The sequence below is a fragment of the Coregonus lavaretus genome, assembly GCF_964263955.1.
Source record: "Coregonus lavaretus genome assembly, chromosome: 27".
NCBI classification, from domain to species: domain Eukaryota; kingdom Metazoa; phylum Chordata; class Actinopteri; order Salmoniformes; family Salmonidae; genus Coregonus; species Coregonus lavaretus.
This window is the reverse complement of record NC_140014.1, coordinates 34,418,840-34,440,642: the sequence shown is the minus strand read 5'-3', so window position 1 is coordinate 34,440,642 and position 21,803 is coordinate 34,418,840. Positions and strand designations below refer to the sequence as shown.

The window sequence follows — 21,803 nt, the reverse complement described above, 5'->3', positions numbered from 1 at the left end:
TGCTATGGTGACCAGTGAGGTAAGATAAGACGGGGATTTGCCTAGCAGTGATTTATAGATGACCTGGAGCCAGTGGGTTTGGCGACGAATATGTAGTGAGGGCCAGCCAACAAGAGCGTACAGGTCACAATGGTGGGTAGTATATGGGGCTTTGGTGACAAAACGGATGGCACTGTGATAGACTACATCCAATTTGCTGAGTGGAGTGTTGGAGGCTATTTTGTAAATGACATCGCCGAAGTCAAGGATCGGTAGGATAGTCCGTTTTACGAGGGCATGTTTGGCAGCATGAGTGAAGTAGGCTTTGTTGCGAAATAGGAAGCAGATTCTAGATCTAACTTTTGATTGGAGATGCTTAATGTGAGTCTGGAAGGAGAGTTTACAGTCTAACCAGACACCTAGGTATTTGTAGTTGTCCACATACTCTAGGTCAGACCCGCCGAGAGTAGTGATTCTAGTCGGGTGGGCGGGTGCAAGCAGCGTTCGGTTGAAGAGCATGCATTTAGTTTTACTGGTGTTTAAGAGCAGTTGGAGGCTACGGAAGGAGTATTGTATGGCGTTGAAGCTCGTTTGGAGGTTTGTTAACACAGTGTCCAATGAAGGGCCAGATGTATACAAAATGGTGTCGTCCGCATAGAGGTGGATCCGAGAGTCACCAGCAGCAAGAGCGACATCATTTATATACACAGAGAATAGAGTCAGCCCGAGAATTGAACCCTGTGGCACCACCATAGAGACTGCCAGAGGTCCAGACAACAGGCCCTCTGATTTGACACATTGAACTCTATCTGAGAAGTAGTTGGTGAACCAGGCGAGGCAGTCATTTGAGAAACCAAGGCTAGTCTGCCAATAAGAATGCAGTGATTGACAGAGTCGAAAGCCTTGGCCAGGTCGATGAAGACGGCTGCGCAGTACTGTCTTTTATCGATCGCGGTTATAATATCGTTTAGGACCTTGAGCTTGGCTGATGTGCACCCATGACCAGCTCGGAAACCGGATTGCATAGCGGAGAAGGTATGGTGGGATTCGAAATGGTCGGTGATCTGTTTGTTAACTTGGCTTTCAAATACTTTTGAAAGGCAGGGCAGGATGGATATAGGTCTGTAACAGTTTGGATCTAGAGTGTCACCCCCTTTGACGAGGGGGATGACCGTGGCAGCTTTCCAATCTCTGGGGATCTCAGACGTTACGAAAGAGAGGTTGAACAGGCTAGTAATAGGGGTTGCGACAATTTCGGCGGGTAATTTTAGAAAGAAAGGGTCCAGATTTTCTAACCCAGCTGATTTGTAGGGGGCCAGATTTTTCAGCTCTTTCAGAACATCAGCTGTCTGAATTTGTGTGAAGGAGAAGCGGGGGGGGGGGCATGGGCAAGTTGCAGCGGAGGGTGCAGAGCTGGTGGCCGGGGTAGTGGTAGCCAGGTGGAAAGCATGGCCAGCCGTAGCAAAATGCTTGTTGAAATTCTCGATGATTGTAGATTTATCGGTGGTGACAGTGTTTCCTAGCCTCAGTGCAGTGGGCAGTTGGGAGGAGGTGCTCTTATTCTCCATGGACTTTACAGTGTCCCAAAACTTTTTGGAGTTAGTGCTACAGGATGCAAATTTCTGTTTGAAAAAGCTAGCCTTTGCTTTCCTAACTGATTGTGTATATTGGTTCCTGACTTCCCTGAAAAGTTGCATATCGCGGGGGCTGTTCGATGCTAAAGCAGTACGCCACAGGATGTTTTTGTGCTGGTCAAGGGCAGTCAAGTCTGAGGAGAACCAGGGACTATATCTGTTCTTAGTTCTGCATTTTTTGAATGGGGCATGCTTATTTAAGATTGAGAGGAAAGCACTTTTAAAGAACAACCAGGCATCCTCTACTGATGGAATGAGGTCAAGGTGGTTGTTTGACCGCGGACCCATTACGGACGCAGGCAATAAGGCAGTGATCGCTGAGATCCTGGTTGAAGACAGCCGAGGTGTATTTAGAGGGTACATTTGTCAGGATGATATCTATGAGGGTGCCCATGTTTACAGATTTAGGGTTGTACCTGGTAGGTTCGTTGATAATTTGTGTGAGATTGAGGGCATCTAGTTTAGATTGTAGGTTGGCCGGGGTGTTAAGCATATCCCAGTTTAGGTCACCAAGCAGTACAAACTCTGAGGATAGATGGGGGGCAATCAGTTCACATATGGTGTCCAGGGCACAGCTCGGGGCTAAGGGGGGTCTGTAGCAAGCGGCAACAGTGAGAGACTTATTTCTGGAAAGGTGGATTTTTAGAAGTAGAAGCTCAAACTGTTTGGGCACAGACCTGGATAGTATGATAGAGCTCTGCAGGCTATCTCTACAGTAGATTGCAACCCCACCCCCTTTGGCAGTTCTATCGAGACGAAAAATGTTGTAGTTGGGGATGGAAATTTCAGAATTTTTGGTGGCCTTCCTAAGCCAGGATTCAGACACTGCTAGAACATCAGGGTTGACGGAGTGTGCTAACGCAGTGAATAACTCAAGGCTTCTGATGTTAACGTGCAAGAAACCAAGGCTTTTACAGTTACAGAAGTCAACAAATGATAACGCCTGGGGAGTAGGAGTGATACTGGGGGCTACAGGGCCTGGGATAACCTCTACATCACCAGATGACACGAGATGGGAAGAAGGTGGATAGCCTTCATATGCCCAATCCCAAAAGAAATCTGTCGGTACAAGTTCCTCAAAGTTTTGTAGCACTGACAGAAAAAAAATAGGATTTGGCATATGAGTTACTATGTGCAAGTTTATGTCTGAAACCGTTGCGTTGTATTATCTGTCAAAGGGTATGTGGCAGCGTTGTGTAAAGGCAAATGGAGATGTGAGATGTGTGGGGGAGAACATGCATATGGAGAATGTGGAGATGGGGTCCAGTTAAAGAGCTGTAACTGGGGGTTGTGCCATGATGAAAAGACAGATGGAAGTGCAGCAGGAGGAGTGAGCGTAACATCTGGTATGCAGAAGCAGTAGTAGTACAGTAGTTCACGCAGAAACAAGCGGGGCATTTAGAAGAGCAGGTATTCCATGGCAGATTGAGATGCAGGTTGGGCGTGATGTAGGGAGCAGAATGGGGGAGAACACAAGACTGTTAGTAGACATGAGGAAGGTTGTTACATTTGTGACCGTAGCAAACAATTGCACAGAAACATTACAATCTAAGACTAAGAAGATACAGATCATAGTGGAGCAGGCAGTAAAGTATCTTGAGATCACAGGACTGACATGGGAAAATGTACAGGATGACCTCAATAAGATTGAGAATCAGTCCAGCCTGGAATCATGTATTGGTTAACTTTCATAGTTGTGTTAATCCTCCAATGGAATGACAGATGTTTGATGGCTAATGGGCAATACTTTAAAAAGTTTCTTGAGGAGTTACCAGCCAAACCTGATGTGATATGTCTCCAGGAGACTTGGCTTAAACCTACTCTAGATTTTGTATTACAAGGTTATGTTGCAGTCCATAGAGATAGGGTGGCAGGGGGAGGGAAGGGTGTGCTACCTTTTTATAAAGTGCAGGATCCCATATAGGCATGTGGGATCATGAGTTGAACAGGAGTATGTAGAGGTGTGGTTGGGAGGGGGGAATATGGTCATTGTGAACTTTTACAACCCATGTAAGAGACTAGAGTTGATGGCCTTTTTAGCATGTAAATGTTGGTGGGGCAAACTCCACCCAAAATGTGTAGATGTATGCCAGCAAAGCCACTACACAGCACAACACTTAACAATACATTAATTGTACTATAACGGTGACAAACGGTGCCCACAAACTGTTAGGGCCTACATAAAGCTGTCCCAACAGCAGAGTCCCAACAGCAGTCCCAACACATTACCACTGCTACACCTGACTATCAGCTGAGCCTTGTCTGGCAGTAAAACAGTTCATTCAGCCTCATTTACTGCCTTTTCAAAAAACATAGCTGATATGGCTGACTTGCTTAAACAAATGTGGTTTCTACTGACAATTGAGATGTACAAACTATGGCTTAAGGGGATGACGAGCGGATAAGAGGCAATCCTGTAATTTCGCTAAGACATTAATGAGCGAGCTAGGATGGACATAGTCAATATAACTATTTGTTCAGCACTTTTGAAATGTACAGCGACAGAATTCAGAACATGGGCCGTTCTTACAATATTCTCCCTGTATACCAAGTCAGAACCATAGGATAAATTGTAGCTCAGTTGGTAGAGCATGGCGCTTGTAACGCCAGGGTAGTGGGTTCGATCCCCGGGACCACCCATACACAAAAAAATGTATGCACGCATGACTGTAAGTCGCTTTGGATAAAAGCGTCTGCTAAATGGCATATTATTATATTATTATTATTATTATAAATAAAGAGGATACAGTGGGGGAAAAAAGTATTTAGTCAGCCACCAATTGTGCAAGTTCTCCCACTTAAAAAGATGAGAGAGGCCTGTAATTTTCATCATAGGTACACGTCAACTATGACAGACAAAATGAGAAAAAAAAATCCAGAAAATCACATTGTAGGATTTTTTATGAATTTATTTGCAAATTATGGTGGAAAATAAGTATTTGTCATCAAACTTTGTCATCAAAGTTTGCCATTCTCTGGATTTATGGTGCTTTCAAGACAACATGGAACTCAGAAAAAAACAAGGTCGTATCACGACGTCAGTGATCTTCAGGTCGGAGCTCTAGAAAGAGGCCCGAGTTCCCGACTTGGAATTCCAAGTTGGATGACCGTTCAAATTGTATTTCCCAGTCAGAGCTAGTTTTGTCCCGAGTTCCCAGTTGTCTTGAACTCACTGAAGTCTGAGATTTCCCAGTTCCGAGTTTCCAGTTATTTTGAACGCAGCAGAAGTCATGCTGGATTGACAGTATGGCCAATGTTGAATGTTTATCCTTTTAAGCTTGGAAAAGAGACCCTTAAACCCAGACTTGGACCACACACCCACTCCACTGAATAGCAGGCTAGTGATTGCTTTGCAATGCTTGCAGTTAGCCACTGATTCCTTCCAAACCACTAATTGTTGAATTTGCGATTTCCAACTTGTTGTGTAATGTTTGTCCAATGGCTGATGAGCACTGATACATTTTATATATAATTTATCTTCATAATTTAGGATTGAAAAGGATTTGCCAGTAGATTGTTGACTTAATTCATGATGATGACTGCTAGCTTGCTAGTTAAGTTTTTGAAAGTATGACGTTGACATGATCAGTCCAATCAAAGCTACGGTAGATATAATGTGATTTGACGTAATTTTATCTGTGGCCAATGACCTTCTTGGATGGGCACTTCTAATGTAACTATATGGCAGAACCCAAGGGGCTTGAATTGTTGAGCTCTCCCTGTAACTTTTGCTGTGATGTAGTGTCCCCATGAGTGACAGAACACTGAGCCAATCACAGTACATCTAGAGAACATTACCAACCCCTACACTTCATATTTTCCGCTGGCTGCCCCACCACCAACACAGAAAGCACTGTGTTAGGCTGAAACACCTGCATTTTGGAGCTGACGTATTCAAGAAAGTAAAAAAGAATCTTACACCCTCAATGAGGGAGTTTAGCCCCTCTGTGGTTCTTCCGGCTATCCCACCTTGGTTGCGCCCTCAGCCAGTGATAGATCTAGGGTTGCTTGAGAGGGTAAGAGCTGTTGAGGAAAGAGTAGATTCAGTTGTAAGTGAACATTTAAGAACACAGTACTATGCTTTCTTGAATATATTCACAGATGGATCTAAGGACCCTAAAACAGGGAGGACAGGTGCAGCTTTTAGTGTTCCTGAGTTTAAGGTGGCAGTGACACAATGGAGTTGCTGTCCATACTCTTGGCTGCAGAGTGGGTGGAAGAGGTGAGGCCAGACAGGGTAGTCATCTGCTCTGACTCCTGTGCAGCACTGTTGAGCTTAAATTAATTTGTGTCTTGGAGCAGACAAGATGTATTGTATGAGGTTTTGCCGTGCTTGTATAGGGTGAGACAGATGGGGGTATTTGTGATGTTCCTCTAGGTACCAGCTCATGTGGGAGTAGAGGGGAATGAGGAGGTGGATGTTCACGCCAAGCAGGCTCTCAAACATCCTAATGTTGAGATGGAATTTTCAATCAGTAAAGCAGAAGCCAAGGGGTTGATAAAAACTATGGTTAAAAACAAATGGCAAGAGTTGTGGGAAAGGGGATACCTGTAGAAATCCAGGAAAAGGTGGGGGCAGGGAGAGAGAGAGAGAGAGAGAGAGAGAGAGAGAGAGAGAGAGAGAGAGAGAGAGAGAGAGAGAGAGAGAGAGAGAGAGAGAGAGAGAGAGAGAGAGAGAGAGAGAGAGAGAGAGAGAGAGAGAGAGAGAGAGAGAGAGAGAGAGAGAGAGAGAGAGAGAGAGTTATTCGATTTAAGGAGTAATGGAGTTGAAGAACCAAGATTAAGTAGACTGCTGGGAAAATCTTCAGGGGATGTAGTATTTAATTATGTATTTCGTCTTCTTAGGGAGACGAGAATATTGGGTAGGAGTTAGACTTTACCTGTCTCTGGTCCACACTCCAGTCCAGTTGGTGGCGGTAATGCACCTTAAAGTTGGTTTCCAACCGCAATATAAACTCAACAGAAGAAGAACGATTCAGGCGACATGATTTGTAGAGAAGGATACCGATCGACGTTCTTTCAAAGAACAAGGTGCTCAGCCCACTGTTGTGTGGTGAGAGATTGTTTCCTATTTTGATGTCACCATACACTCCAATACAAGTGTAGCTGTTTTAATTGAATGGATTAAATCATTTTACTATTTCTGCAGTTAGCTGTAGCTATAGAGAGGTTATTCACATGGTAAAGAGATAGCATCGCTGTGCTAAATCCCTTTCATCGAACGGGTACAGTGCAGTGGCAAGCTAGCTAACTAGTAAGCTTCTACCATTTTAAGGATAGTTAATGAAAGAATACAGGGATAATTCGATCCCTGGAAATCCAGCTGCAAGTCTGGATCACATCAAGCCATGTTGGTACTGGGACAAGAATGACCTGGCTCACACCCCCTCCCAGTCCGAGGGCCTCGACCCGGCCACCGAGGCCCGGTACCGGAGAGAGGGGGCTCGGTTCATCTTCGACGTGGGCACACGCCTGGGACTGTATCTTTCCTTCACTGTTTAGCAGCAAACACACACTGTTGTGCAACTGTGCATGATCTGGACGTGTCTCGTTTTGTTGGTTGTTGGCAGCCAGGAGAGTAAACTGGTCCAGCTTCATGGTTCTCAGAATAATGTATTGTTTGTTTATCAATAGTATTTCATTATCCACATAACTGTTCCAGTAACTTCAGTTCCTTAACCCTGTGATCAGACACTATGACACATTGGCTACAGGGATCATCTACTTCCATCGCTTCTACATGTTTCACTCTTTCAAGCAGTTCCCCAGATATGTAAGTATGCACAGTGTACAACTCATGCTTTTGACCAGACTTGGCTATGTTAAAGATGGTTCCGATGAGCCCTTTACAATGGAAATCGTTGTCACAGGTTGAATAGAGTTCCCCATTTTCATTTGTGGCTGTGTTATATCTCTTTGGTTCTATGTATACCCAGCTAACGAAAGCTATGTCTCTACAGGTGACTGGGGGTTGCTGTCTATTCCTGGCAGGTAAAGTGGAAGAGACCCCCAAGAAATGTAAAGACATCATCAAGACCGCTCGCAGCCTGCTGAACGATATACAGTTCGCCCAGTTTGGAGATGACCCAAAGGTGAGAGCCTCACAAGTGTGTAAACTAATTTACCCTTTGACAATTGTCTGGATTACAAGAGGTTATATATTCAGTAATAGTTGGTACTTTGATATTGAGGGTACCTCGACCATCAAATGGGTGTGTCCATTGCATTAAACCTGTTCAATGTAAGTTGCTAGTACAGCGTTTCCCAAACTCTGTCCTGGGGACCCCAAGGGGTGCATGTTTTTTAAATTCTCCTTAGCACTACACAGCTAATTCAAATAACCAACTCATCATCAAGCTTTGATTAGTTTAATCCGCTCTGTAGTGCTAGGGCAACAACTAAAATGTGCACCCCTTGGGGGCCCCAGGACCGAGTTTGGGAAACGCTGTGCTAGTATAAAGTTGTGACCACTGACCAGATAGTACATTATCTTTCCATCCCTGGGAAGGACAGGGTTTGAATTAGGGATGTGACAAATTGACAATTTTGCTTAACGTTTAAACTGCCATTTTTTATCGGGTTTCTGTTAAAATGAAAAGAAAAAAAATCATTAAATTCCACGTCAATTTACAATGCATGACCACTAGGGCCGGGCAATGAAGGTATATCCACCACGGCCTTTAACAGACATAGAACGCAGCTACAGTAACATGTCGATAGCGACAATTGACAACTTTTCAGACAATTTAAAAAAGTGCCACATCAGGTCTGTACCTTTTTCATACAGTAGAATTCTGCTCTGTTGTAAAATGTTCTGTATTTTTTCCCTGACAACAATAAACATTGCTGATTGATGTGCTGCTGTGTTGTTTTTTATGCCGTTTTTTGATGGTAGGGTAGCTAGAAGTGTTTTATTTCTACTAAATGTCTTGGTAAGTCACGGTATTTAACAAACTTTAAAGCACTTATTTTGGAGAGGGGTCTGCGCGCAGCAAGCAGGCTGCATGCAGCTGCTAGAGATAATTTGATTGACAGTTCTGGTTGCCTAGTGATGGATTTTAGTCCCGCTGCAGAAACTGCATTCCTTTACAGACAAGTAAAATGTCCTTTCATATCACCAGAGAATGTTTCGTGTAGCCTAACGTAACAGACAGACAGACAAACATGCCGTAGCCCGAGGCGCTTTCAAGGGGACACATTCCATTATGTCAGAAAGGGGTAATCGATACAGGCTACCGGTAGCCTACTGCAATTTCATATGAGGCAAAAATGAAGAGTAGGCTACCCCGTGCTCGCAAGACTGGCCCGAAGACATCGGTGCCATGACTTGGCTAGGATATTCTACACGCAACAGACCGAAGACACACTTGCATCATTAGCAAAGACAGAACAGGAGAGGGAGGCAAAAGCGTGTTCATATGTTTTGGTAATCTGCATCTCGCAATGTCTTGTCTTGCATGCCTTGCAAAGTCACCAAGTAGCATGAAGTTCGCCTCTTCCGCTCTTGTTTTATTTGGCTTCCCCAGGCCCTTTATAGCCTATCGGCTATAACACGGAAAATAATGTTTTGTTGTTTTAATTATGTGGGGGGGAAACTAAAAAACAGTTTTCCGGTTAGGGATTTTTCTTAACGTTAAGGATCCCAATTTAGTTTTAAAGTTTAACCCATAGTCTGAATCCAAAATACTTCCTGGTCACAATGTTTTACATGACTCTGTCCCTCTACAGGAGGAGGTGATGGTGTTGGAGCGGATCCTACTGCAGACCATTAAGTTTGACCTGCAGGTGGAGCACCCGTACCAGTTCCTGCTTCGCTACGCCAAGCAGCTCAAAGGTACACTGTTACATATGCTTGATTAGGGTTGCAAAATTATGCTAACTTTCCTAAGATTGTCAGGTTTTCAAGAAATCCTGGTTGGAAGATTCCTGGATGGAAATAAGGAGGAAATCCATGACTCCTCCAACCAGGATTTCTAGAAAATCTGGGAATTTTGGTAAAGTTACCAGAATTTGACATTGGCCCTGAGCTGTTCACAATAGTTGCTGGAACAGTGCTGGAAAAGGACAATGTGAAGAGAAAATAATAACCCAGTCAGCACGGTGTAACAGCTTGGCCCTATAGTGGGAATCAGGCACTACAGTTTATCTAAAACAATCTGATCTAGTCTGTTATTACCATGTCTGAATGAAAACGACCCCTAAACTCATTCACCTCTTTCTGTTCACAGATCTGAAGTATTTCCGATCTGTTTCAGGTGATAAGAACAAAGTGCAGAAACTAGTTCAGATGGCCTGGACCTTTGTGAATGACAGGTGAGCAGTTAACTACACATGGATGCATAACTTAGCAGAAGCATGAAAGTACATCGATACCCATGTGCCTACGATAATGCAATCAGGTCCGATAGTCACAAAGCATCTCGGAGTAGGAGTGCTGATCTAGGATCAGGTCCCCCTTCTTAATCATTATGATTTAATAGGCAAAACTGATTATAGAACAGCATGCCTACTCTGAGATGCTTTCTGAATATGTGCCCTGTAACTGAGGGACTCTTTCTCCTCTCCCCTCAGTCTGTGTACCATGCTGTCCCTGCAGTGGGAGCCAGAGATCATAGCTGTAGCAGTCATGTACCTGGCCGGCCGGCTGTGTAAGTTTGACATCCAGGAGTGGATGTCGAAGCAGTCTTCACGGCGATGGTGGGAGCAGTTTGTCCAGGATGTCCCAGTGGAGCTGCTGGAAGGTGGGACTGGCTGGTCTTTCTCTATGAAACAGTTGTCTGGGTTTATGTCATTTGTGTAGGATGTTTTAAATGTTAAAAACAAAGGCATATAACATAAAGGGAACACTTAAATAACACATTGTAACTCCAAGTCAATCACACTTCTGTGAAATCAAACTGTCCACTTAGGAAGCAACACTGATTGACAATACATTTCACATGCTGTTGTGCAAATGGAATAGACAACAGGTGGAAATTATAGAAATTAGCAAGACACCCCCAATAAAGGAATGGTTGTGCAGGTGGTGACCACAGACCACTTCTCAGTTCCTATGCTTCCTGGCTGATGTTTTGGTCACTTTTGAATGCTGGCGGTGCTTTCACTCTAGTGGTAGCATGAGACGGAGTCTACAACCCACACAAGTGTCTCAGGTAGTGCAGCTCATCCAGGATGGCACATCAATGCGAGCTGTGGCAAGAAGGTTTGCTGTGTCTGTCAGCGTAGTGTCCAGAGCATGGAGACGCTACCAGGAGACAGGCCAGTACATCAGGAGACGTGGAGGAGACCGTAGGAGGGCAACAACCCAGCAGCAGGACTGCTACCTCTGCCTTTGTGCAAGGAGGAGCAGGAGGAGCACTGCCAGAGCCCTGCAAAATGACCTCCAGCAGGCCACAAATGTGCATGTGTCTGCTCAAACGGTCAGAAACAGACTCCATGAGGGTGGTATGAGGGCCCGACGTCCACAGGTGGGGGTTGTGCTTACAGCCCAACACCGTGCAGGACGTTTGGCATTTGCCAGAGAACACCAAGATTGGCAAATTCGCCACTGGCGCCCTGTGCTCTTCACAGATGAAAGCAGGTTCACACTGAGCACGTGACAGAGTCTGGAGACGCCGTGGAGAACGTTCTGCTGCCTGCAACATCCTCCAGCATGACCGGTTTGGCGGTGGGTCAGTCATGGTGTGGGGTGGCATTTCTTTGGGGGGCCGCACAGCCCTCCATGTGCTCGCCAGAGGTAGCCTGACTGCCATTAGACCCCTTGTGAGACCATATGCTGGTGCGGTTGGCCCTGGGTTCCTCCTAATGCAAGACAATGCTAGACCTCATGTGGCTGGAGTGTGTCAGCAGTTCCTGCAAGAGGAAGGCATTGATGCTGTGGACTGGCCCGCCCATTCCCCAGACCTGAATCCAATTGAGCACATCTGGGACATCATGTCTCGCACCATCCACCAACGCCACGTTGCACCACAGACTGTCCAGGAGTTGGCGGATACTTTAGTCCAGGTCTGGGAGGAGATCCCTCAGGAGACCATCCGCCACCTTATCAGGAGCATGCCCAGGCGTTGTAGGGAGGTCATACAGGCACGTGGAGGCCACACACACTACTGAGCCTTTTTTAAACTTGTTTTAAGGACATTACATCAAAGTTGGATCAGCCTGTATTGTGGTTTTCCACTTTAATTTTGAGGGTGACTCCAAATCCAGACCTCCATGGGTTGATAAATTTGATTTCCATTGATAATTTTTGTGTGATTTTGTTGTCAGCACATTCAACTATGTAAAGAAAAAAGTATTTAATAAGATTATTTCATTCATTCCGATCTAGGATGTGTTATTTTAGTGTTCCCTTTATTTTTTTGAGCAGTGTATAATTGAAAGCCTCTTTCATCCTGATCTCGCTGCACAGTTTGCGAGATCAGGGTGGCTTGCGAGGCTTTCACCCCTCTTTTAATTTGTGGACTGTTTGTTTACAACCATGTTAGTATCATTACTGATGGATTACCGTCATTTAGATCCATAATTCTGAAATGCACTCCTCATTAATGACCTCCTCCTCTGCTCGATAGACATATGCCACCAGATCCTAGACCTGTACTCCCAGGGCAAGCAGCAGATGCCCCAGACCTCCAGCGAGAAGACCCCCCCTACCCCCGTCCCCACCCCCCAGCAGCTGCAGACCCTCACCCAGCTCCCCCTCCCCAACCCCCCCGTCCTGCCACCACTCAGCAAGAAGGTCTCTCCCCAGACCAGCCCTCCTCGCCAGCTCAAACGAGTCCACGTGAGTTTGACACTTGAGTTAAAAGGTTATTGTGCGGGCAGGCATCATGCTCTTTTTATGATCAGATTAACTCAATTGAATTGTTTTTGACACCCATTTCCCTTGTTGTTGTTTAGGTATTGTCTCCTAAAGAAGAAAGCAAGGCACCTGGTGAGCACATTAACCTTTTCTCTGGCTCAGACAGTAGATGATTCCATTCACACGTATGGCTGCCAATATTCTTTTGAAAAGGATTCATAACAGTAGGTATGTTAGTTCTCTCTCTCTTCCCCCCACCCCTCCCAGAGCCAGTGGGTCCTAAGATCCCCAGGCTGGAGCCTCCGATGCCCCCTCTACCCACAGCACAACCCCCCTCGGGTGAGTCCCCTACCCTGGTCCACTCAGATGACCACCAGACTCACTAAGCCTTAACACCAGTGCAACAACTGGTACACACCTGTTGGTTTCCAGAGGGAATATAACATCAACCATAGATCAAAATATAAAATAAATCTCAAGGAAATACATACTATCTTGTCGTGAAGTTTTATAAAGACCCCTGTTCATTAGCCTTATTGTTTTATCTTCTGCTCTTCCCTTAGGGAAATGATTACTTGTGCAGTATAAACATTGAACTGGTGTTAATGCTCCATACACCTATCACTCCACTCCCTACTGTAATGTCTCATATTGCTGAATAGATTATTGACACATGGCATTCCTGCTAAGTGGTTGAGAAGCCCCTGAGAAGCCCTTGGGATGTGTCCCAAATTGCACCCTATTACCTTTTATGGTGCACTATTTAGGGAATAGGATGTCATTTAGGACATACCCTGAGAAGCCCCTGGTCCCCTCGGGCCCTGGAGGAGCTAGCTGAGCTGGGGAGGAAGAAGTGTTTAGCTGCTGGTATTAACTGGTCTCCTCTGACGACACCTCTGACTGGCTGAGAGAACGAGAGGTGTCCTCTGATTGGCTGAGAGGGAAAGGTGTCCAGGCCAGGCTTAGACCCCCAGGTCAGACCATGCAGAAATATGACGAGCACTTATTAGATTAGATATCAGACTTAGTGTAGGGGGTTCTCTGTAGCCTGCTGGTTCAAATCACAAGCTTTTAGATAGGCAGGGGATAGCAGACACTCTTATCCAGAGCGACTTACAAGAGCAATTAGGGTTAAGTGCCTTGCTCAAGGACACCAACAGATCTTTGACCTAGTCGGCTCTGGGATTCGAACCAGCAACCTTTCGGTTACTGGCATAAAGCCATTAACCGCTAGGCCGCACTCACGCCACACCACACAGCACACACAGCTCTCTTGGCTGGTTATTACAAGCCTGTAGATTGGCATGTGCTTATAGATGGATATTAATCATCGCACACACACCACAGTCATTAGAGAGAGGCATGACGTATGTGCGTTTATGGGCTGAGGGGATCTTCTTGCATCATAACCCCATGGTGGACAGGATCCAGAACACTGTAGTGCTACTACTCTACTGTCTGACCTGCCTGATACTCTACTGTCTGATGTGTCTGATACTCTACTGTCTGACCTGCCTGATACTCTACTGTCTGATACTCTACTGTCTGACCTGCCTGATACTCTACTGTCTGACCTGCCTGATACTCTACTGTCTGATACTCTACTGTCTGACCTGCCTGATACTCTACTGTCTGATACTCTACTGTCTGACCTGCCTGATACTCTACTGTCTGATACTCTACTGTCTGACCTGCCTGATACTCTACTGTCTGAAACTCTACTCTCTGACCTGCCTGATACTCTACTGTCTGATACTCTACTGTCTGACCTGCCTGATACTCTACTGTCTGTTACTCTACTGTCTGACCTGCCTGATACTCTACTGTCTGACCTGCCTGATACTCTCTACTGTCTGACCTGCCTGATACTCTCTACTGTCTGACCTGCCTGATACTCTCTACTGTCTGACCTGTCTGATTCTCTGTCTGATACCCTCTACTGTCTGACCTGCCTGATACCCTACTCTCTGATACTCTACATTTTTTACATTTTACATTTTAGTCATTTAGCAGACGCTCTTATCCAGAGCGACTTACAGGAGCAATTAGGGTTAAGTGCCTTGCTCAAGGGCACATTTACGTCATTTAGCAGACGCTCTTATCCAGAGCGACTTACAAATTGGTGCATTCACCCTATAGCCAGTGGGATAACCACTTTACAATTTTTTTTATTTTTTTATTTTATTTTTTTTTGGGGGGGGGGGGGGTAGAAGGATTAATTTATCCTATCCCAGGTATTCCTTAAAGAGGTGGGGTTTCAAATGTCTCCGGAAGGTGGTGAGTGACTCCGCTGTCCTGGCGTCGTGAGGGAGCTTGTTCCACCATTGGGGTGCCAGAGCAGCGAACAGTTTTGACTGGGCTGAGCGGGAACTATGCTTCCGCAGAGGAAGGGGAGCCAGCAGGCCAGAGGTGGATGAACGCAATGCCCTCGTTTGGGTGCAGGGACTGATCAGAGCCTGAAGGTACAGAGGTGCCGTTCCCCTCACTGCTCCATAGGCAAGCACCATGGTCTTGTAACGGATGCGAGCTTCAACTGGAAGCCAGTGGAGTGTGCGGAGGAGGGGGGTGACGTGAGAGAACTTGGGAAGGTTGAACACCAGACGGGCTGCGGCATTCTGGATGAGTTGTAGGGGTTTAATGGCACAGGCAGGGAGGCCAGCCAACAGCGAGTTGCAGTAATCCAGACGGGAGATGACAAGTGCCTGGATTAGGACCTGTGCCGCTTCCTGTGTAAGGCAGGGTCGTACTCTCCGAATGTTGTAGAGCATGAACCTGCAGGATCGGGTCACCGCCTTGATGTTAGCGGAGAACGACAGGGTGTTGTCCAGGGTCACGCCAAGGCTCTTCGCACTCTGGGAGGAGGACACAACAGAGTTGTCAACCGTGATGGCGAGATCATGGAACGGGCAGTCCTTCCCCGGGAGGAAGAGCAGCTCCGTCTTGCCAGGGTTCAGCTTGAGGTGGTGATCCGTCATCCATACTGATATGTCTGCCAGACATGCAGAGATGCGATTCGCCACCTGGTTATCAGAAGGGGGAAAGGAGAAGATTAGTTGTGTATCGTCAGCGTAGCAATGATAGGAGAGGCCATGTGAGGATATGACAGAGCCAAGTGACTTGGTGTATAGGGAGAATAGGAGAGGGCCTAGAACTGAGCCCTGGGGGACACCAGTGGTGAGAGCACGTGGTGCGGAGACAGCTTCTCGCCACGCCACTTGGTAGGAGCGACCGGTCAGGTAGGACGCAATCCAGGAGTGAGCCGCGCCGGAGATGCCCAGCTCGGAGAGGGTGGAGAGGAGGATCTGATGGTTCACAGTATCAAAGGCAGCAGACAGGTCTAGAAGGACAAGAGCAGAGGAGAGAGAGTTAGCTTTAGCAGTGCGGAGAGCCTCCGTGACACAGAGAAGAGCAGTCTCAGTTGAATGACCAGTCCTGAAACCTGACTGGTTTGGATCAAGAAGGTCATTCTGAGAGAGATAGCAAGAGAGTTGGCTAAAGACGGCACGCTCAATAGTTTTGGAAAGAAAAGAAAGAAGGGATACTGGTCTGTAGTTGTTGACATCAGTGGGATCGAGTGTTGGTTTTTTGAGAAGGGGTGCAACTCTCGCTCTCTTGAAGACGGAAGGGACATAGCCAGCGGTCAAGGATGAGTTGATCAGCGAGGTGAGGTAGGGGAGAAGGTCACCGGAGATGGTCTGGAGAAGAGAGGAGGGGATGGGGTCAAGCGGGCAGGTTGTTGGGCGGCCTGCAGTCACAAGTCGCAGGATTTTATCTGGAGAGAGAGGGGAGAAAGAAGTCAAAGCATAGGGTAGGGCAGTGTGAGTAGGACCAGCAGTGTCATTAGACTTAACAAACGAGGATCGGATGTCGTCAACCTTCTTTTCAAAGTGGTTGACGAAGTCATCCACAGAGAGAGAGGAGGGGGGGGGGAGGATTCAGCAGGGAGGAGAATGTGGCAAAGAGCTTCCTAGGGTTAGAGGCAGATGCTTGGAATTTAGAGTGGTAGAAAGTGGCCTTAGCAGCAGAAGCAGATGAAGAAAATGTAGAGAGGAGGGAGTGAAAAGATGCCAGGTCGGCAGGGAGTTTAGTTTTCTTCCATTTCCGCTCCGCTGCCCGGAGCTCTGTTCTGTGAGCTCGCAATGAGTCATCCAGCCACGGAGCTGGAGGGGAGGACCGAGCCGGCCGGGAGGATAGGGGACACAGAGAGTCAAAGGATGCAGAAAGGGAGGAGAGGAGGGTTGAGGAGGCAGAATCAGGAGATTGGAGGGAGAAGGATTGAGCAGAGGGAAGAGATGATAGGATGGAAGAGGAGAGAGTAGTGGGAGAGAGAGAGCGAAGGTTGCGGCGGCGCATTACCATCTGTGTAGGGGCAGAGTGAGTAGTGTTGGAGGAGAGCGAGAGAGAAAAGGAAACAAAGTAGTGGTCGGAGACATGGAGGGGAGTTGCAGTGAGATTAGTAGAAGAGCAGCATCTAGTAAAGATGAGATCAAGCGTATTGCCTGCCTTGTGAGTAGGGGGGGACGGTGAGAGGGTGAGGTCAAAAGAGGAGAGGAGTGGAAAGAAGGAGGCAGAGAGAAATGAGTCAAATGTAGACGTAGGGAGGTTGAAATCCCCCAAAACTGTGAGGGGTGAGCCATCCTCAGGAAAGGAGCTTATCAAGGCGTCAAGCTCATTGATGAACTCTCCAAGGTAACCTGGAGGGCGATAGATGACAAGGATATTAAGCTTAAATGGGCTAGTGACTGTGACAGCATGGAATTCAAATGAGGAGATAGACAGATGGGTTAGGGGAAAAATTGAGAATGTCCACTTGGGAGAGATGAGGATTCCTGTGCCACCACCCCTCTGACCAGATGCTCTCGGGGTATGCGAGAACACATGGTCAGACGAGGAGAGAGCAGTAGGAGTAGCAGTGTTTTCAGTGGTAATCCATGTTTCCGTCAGCGCCAGGAAGTCGAGGGACTGGAGGTTAGCATAGGCTGGGATGAAGTCAGCTTTGTTGGCAGCAGAACGGCAGTTCCAGAGGCTGCCTGAGACCTGGAACTCCAGGTGTGGGGTGCGTGCAGGGACCACCAGGTTAGAGAGGCAGCAGCCACGCGGTGTGAGGCGTTTGTGTAGCCTGTGCGGAGAGGATAGGCAGAGGCATAGTTGACAGGCTGTAGCAAATGGCTACAATAATGCAGAGGAGATCGGAATGAAATGAACTAAACATCTGGGAAAGGAGAGAGTAGGGCCTCCCTCACCAAAACTTCCACCTCAGAAACTATAATTGTTTCACTGAACCACCCGAACAAAAACTCTCCCAACTTCCACTTTTAGAAATTAGAATTGTTGTGAACTACAGCGGTTCAATGTTTCAAGGAATAGACTCAACTTACTTTATTCAGCTATCTAACTATGACACCATAGTTAACTAGCATGCTAGCATCCAATAACACACAGTTTAGCACCAATACTTGGTTACAACAAACTACCAATAGTGTGTTAACACACTAAACAGATAATTCGTGTCCGTGTCTGGTTCCTTTCATAACGCAGCAATAATTAAACGTTGGCTAGCTAGCACAAATATATTGTATTTAGCTGCTACAGTACAGTTAGCTGGTCGTGTTGGCTAGCTAGCAATGGCTACTGTGTTGACTTTGTTTGAAAAACGGCTAACTAGCTAGCTTCGTGCTACACCCGGCACCGCCGAAAACAATGCTAACCTACAATAACTACCCACAACAGCCCACGATGCCTAACTATGACGCCATAGCTAACTAGCATGCTAGCATCCAATAACACACAGTTTAGCACCAATACTTGGTTACAACAAACTACCAATAGTGTGTTAACACACTAAACAGATAATTCGTGTCCGTGTCTAGTTCCTTTCATAACGCAGCAGAAATTAAACGTTGGCTAGCTAGCACAAATATATTGTATTTAGCTGCTACAGTACAGTTAGCTGGTCGTGTTGGCTAGCTAGCAATGGCTACTGTGTTGACTTTGTTTGAAAAACGGCTAGCTAGCTAGCTTCGTGCTGCGGGCCTACCTACAATACCTAACTACAATCTAAATACATAATTAAGCCTTACTCGACGAAGCCCAAGCTATGTATAAAGCCAAACTTACCCGACGCCAGCTGACATTTGTCTTCTGCAATCAGTAGGTGTAATTAAGTACAGTAGCTACTAACTACCTAACGTTGATGCCTCAGATAATGAGGTTAGAAAAACGGCTGAATGGTAGGTCGCTAGCTGGCTTAATTACAGGTACTCTTAAGCGTGAAATAGCATTGGAGACAACTATCCACCGTTGCTAAACGTTACCAGTAGCTACCCGCTAGCTAGCTAGCCTCGTGCTTCGCCGGGCTCCGCCGTAAACAATACTTACCTACAATAATTACCTACAGAAACCTACGATAACTACCTAAATAACTACCTAAATAAACTACCTACAATACCTAACTACAACTACCTACCTACAATCTAAATACATGGTTTAAGCTTTACTCAACACCATATAAGAAGCCAAGCTTACCTCCTGCTAGAGAAAACACAACCTCTCCCGACCTCTACTGTCTGACCTGTCTGATACCCTACTGTCTGACCTGCCTGATACCCTACTGTCTGACCTGCCTAACCGCTCTGCCTAATCTGATAACTGCCTTACAGCTGTTAAACTACTCTGCTTAGAAACAGCACCGTTCGCTAGACAGCTCTGTTTTCATGGCCCTTCTAGGAAGGGGTGTGTGTGTGACTCAGTGCATGTGTCTGTGTAAGTACACACGTGTTGAAGTAAGAACATGGTGTGAAGTGGTTTGATTCGGTTGTTGTTGTTTAACACAAGTCTTTCTCAAAGGGTTCTCTAATTCTCTTTTCCCTGCAGACCACAAGCCTCCAGCCTCCCACCCTTCCATCCCTCTCCCAGGAGAGAGTGACCCAACTGGGGCAGGAGGCCCAACGGAGCCCCCTAAAGGACCTCCACCCCCCCCACACTCAGCCTCCCTCCACCAGCCTCCCCCGCTGCCCCACCGCCCTGCTCCACCACCCCCATCCAGCTACATCATGGGCATCCCAACCTCCAGCTCCTACATGTCAGGAGAGGGCTTCCAGAGCCTCCAGTCTATGATGAAGACAGAAGGGCCGTCCTACAGCACCATCCCCTCATCGTATGGCCCTCCCCTGGCCTACCGCAGCCACGTCTACCCCCCTAACGCCCCACCGCCTGGTCCTCCACCCTCCACGTCCTACCCTCCACCCAACCTCCCTCCACCCTCGCCCGCCTACCCCCCGCCGGGGTACAACCACAGCTACCCACCCCCTCCACGTATGCCCCCGGGACATGGGGACTACCCGCCTGGGATGGCCATCCCTCCTAGCAGCTATCCCCCACCCCCTGGAGGACAGAGCCAGGTACCCCCTCCAATGCCCCCTGGCATGCCCCCCATCGGTGGCCTGAGTCGGGGAGCTTGGATGAGGTGAGGTGAGGTGGGTAGGTGGGGGGGGGGGGGTGAGACTGGATGTGCCAAGCCAACACCAGTCCTACTACAGGGGAGTCGGGGCGGCAGGTAGCCTAGCGGTTAGAGCATTGGGCCTGTAACCGAAAGGTCACTGGTTCGAATCCCCGAGCCGACTAGGTGAATCCCAGAGCCGACTCTGTCGCTGTACCTCTTGAGCAAGGCACTTAACCCTGTAAGTGGCTCTGGATAAGAGCGTCTGCTAAATGTCTCTCCAGTGTTACTGACAGACGGCCAATTGAGGAGACAGACCTCATAAACTCCCTGTAGTTCTCTGAAGCTGTCATCTACTAAGTTTTCACAATTTCTGTAATTTTCCTTAAATGCTGCGGTTTTCCAGAAATCCCGGTTGAAAGATTATTGGAATCGTAAGGGAATAACCAGGAAATCTGTAATCCTCCAAGCAGGATTTCTGGAAAACCTGGGAAAGTTACCGGAATTCTGCAACCCTACATCTCCTACATGCCAAACTCCGCACAGCCACGCCCCATGAAGAAACAACCCAATTGACTTCCATTGTTAGTGAGTTTCAAATACATCATGTTTGTTTGTTTGTTGTACTATGGCTGTTTTTATATTAGCCTTTTGGTAACATGTTTATTTGTACTTTTTTTATATGAAAACTTTTAGATGAGCTTACTGTACAAATGTAGGAAGGAATAATGGGACTAAGAAGAAAAACGGCAGCTCCACTCTGAGAGGCTAATAGGACACTCCTGACCGGACAAAACGGACCCTAACCCTTACCCTAACCTAATTTTAACCAATTCTGAAATTAAATATTGGTTTGTATGTCAGGAGTGTCCCTATAGCCTTTTCCACTCTTAACTATTCCATGGCTTGAATATACACTACATGACCAAAAGTATGTGGACACCTGCTCGTCAAACATCTCATTCCAAAATCATGGGCATTAATATGGAGTTGGTCCCCCCTTTGCTGCTGTAACAGCCTCCTGGGAAGGCTTTCCACTAGATGTTGGAACATTGCTGCGGGGACTTGCTTCCATTCAGTCACGAGCATTAGTGAGGTCGGGCACTGATGTTGGGCGATTATGCCTGGCTCGCAGTCGGTGTTCCAATTCATCCCAAAGTTGTTCCATGGGGTTGAGGTCAGAGCTCTGTGCAGGCCAGTCAAGTTCTTCCACACCGATCTCGACAAACAATTTCTGCACCGGGGCATTTTCTTGCTGCAACAGGAAAGGCCCCAAACTGTTGCCACAAAGTTGGAAACACAGAATCGTCTAGAATGTCATTGTATGCTGTAGCATCCAGATTTCCCTTCACTGGAACTAAGGGGCGTAGTCCGAACCATAAAAAACAGCCCCAGACCATTATTCCTCCTCCACCAAACTTTACAGTTGGCACTATGCATTCGGGCAGGTAGCGTTCTCCTCGTATCCGCCAAACCCAGATTAGTCCGTCAGACTGCCAGATGGTGAAGTGTGATTCATCACTCCATAAAACGCATTTCCACTGCTCCAGAGTCCAATGATGGCAAGCTTTACACCACTCCAGCTGCCACTTGGCATTGCGCATGGTGATCTTAGGCTTGTGTGCTGCTGTTCTGCCATGGAAACCCATTTCATGAAGCTCCCGTTGCTTCCAGAGGCAGTTTGGAACTCAGTAGTGATTTTTTTATGCGCTACGTGCTTCAGCACTTTTCGGTCCAATTCTGTGAGCTTGCGTGGCCTACCACTTCCCGGCTGAGCCATTGTTGCTCCTAGACGTTTCCACTTCACAATAACAGCACTTACAGTTGACCGGGGCAGCTCTAGCAGGGCGAACTGACTTGTTGGAAAGGTGGCATCCTATGACGGTGCCACGTTGAAAGTCACTGAGCTCTTCAGTTAGGCCATTCTACTGCAAATGTTTACATGGCTGTGTGC

General features: G+C 47.0%; 1 protein-coding gene across 1 annotated transcript; it reads left to right on the top strand.

The window, feature by feature from the left end:
• Positions 1-6,896: 6,896 nt before the first annotated feature.
• Positions 6,897-19,880, top strand: LOC311102357 (cyclin-K-like; the record flags this gene model as incomplete). Its single annotated transcript, XM_084143674.1, has 10 exons — positions 6,897-7,093; positions 7,305-7,386; positions 7,574-7,705; positions 9,342-9,447; positions 9,842-9,926; positions 10,185-10,354; positions 12,182-12,393; positions 12,510-12,543; positions 12,679-12,750; positions 19,285-19,880. 10 exons carry the CDS (start codon positions 6,897-6,899, stop codon positions 19,878-19,880), a joined length of 1,686 nt encoding a protein of 561 aa, XP_083999800.1.
• Between the last annotated feature and the right edge of the window lie 1,923 nt (positions 19,881-21,803).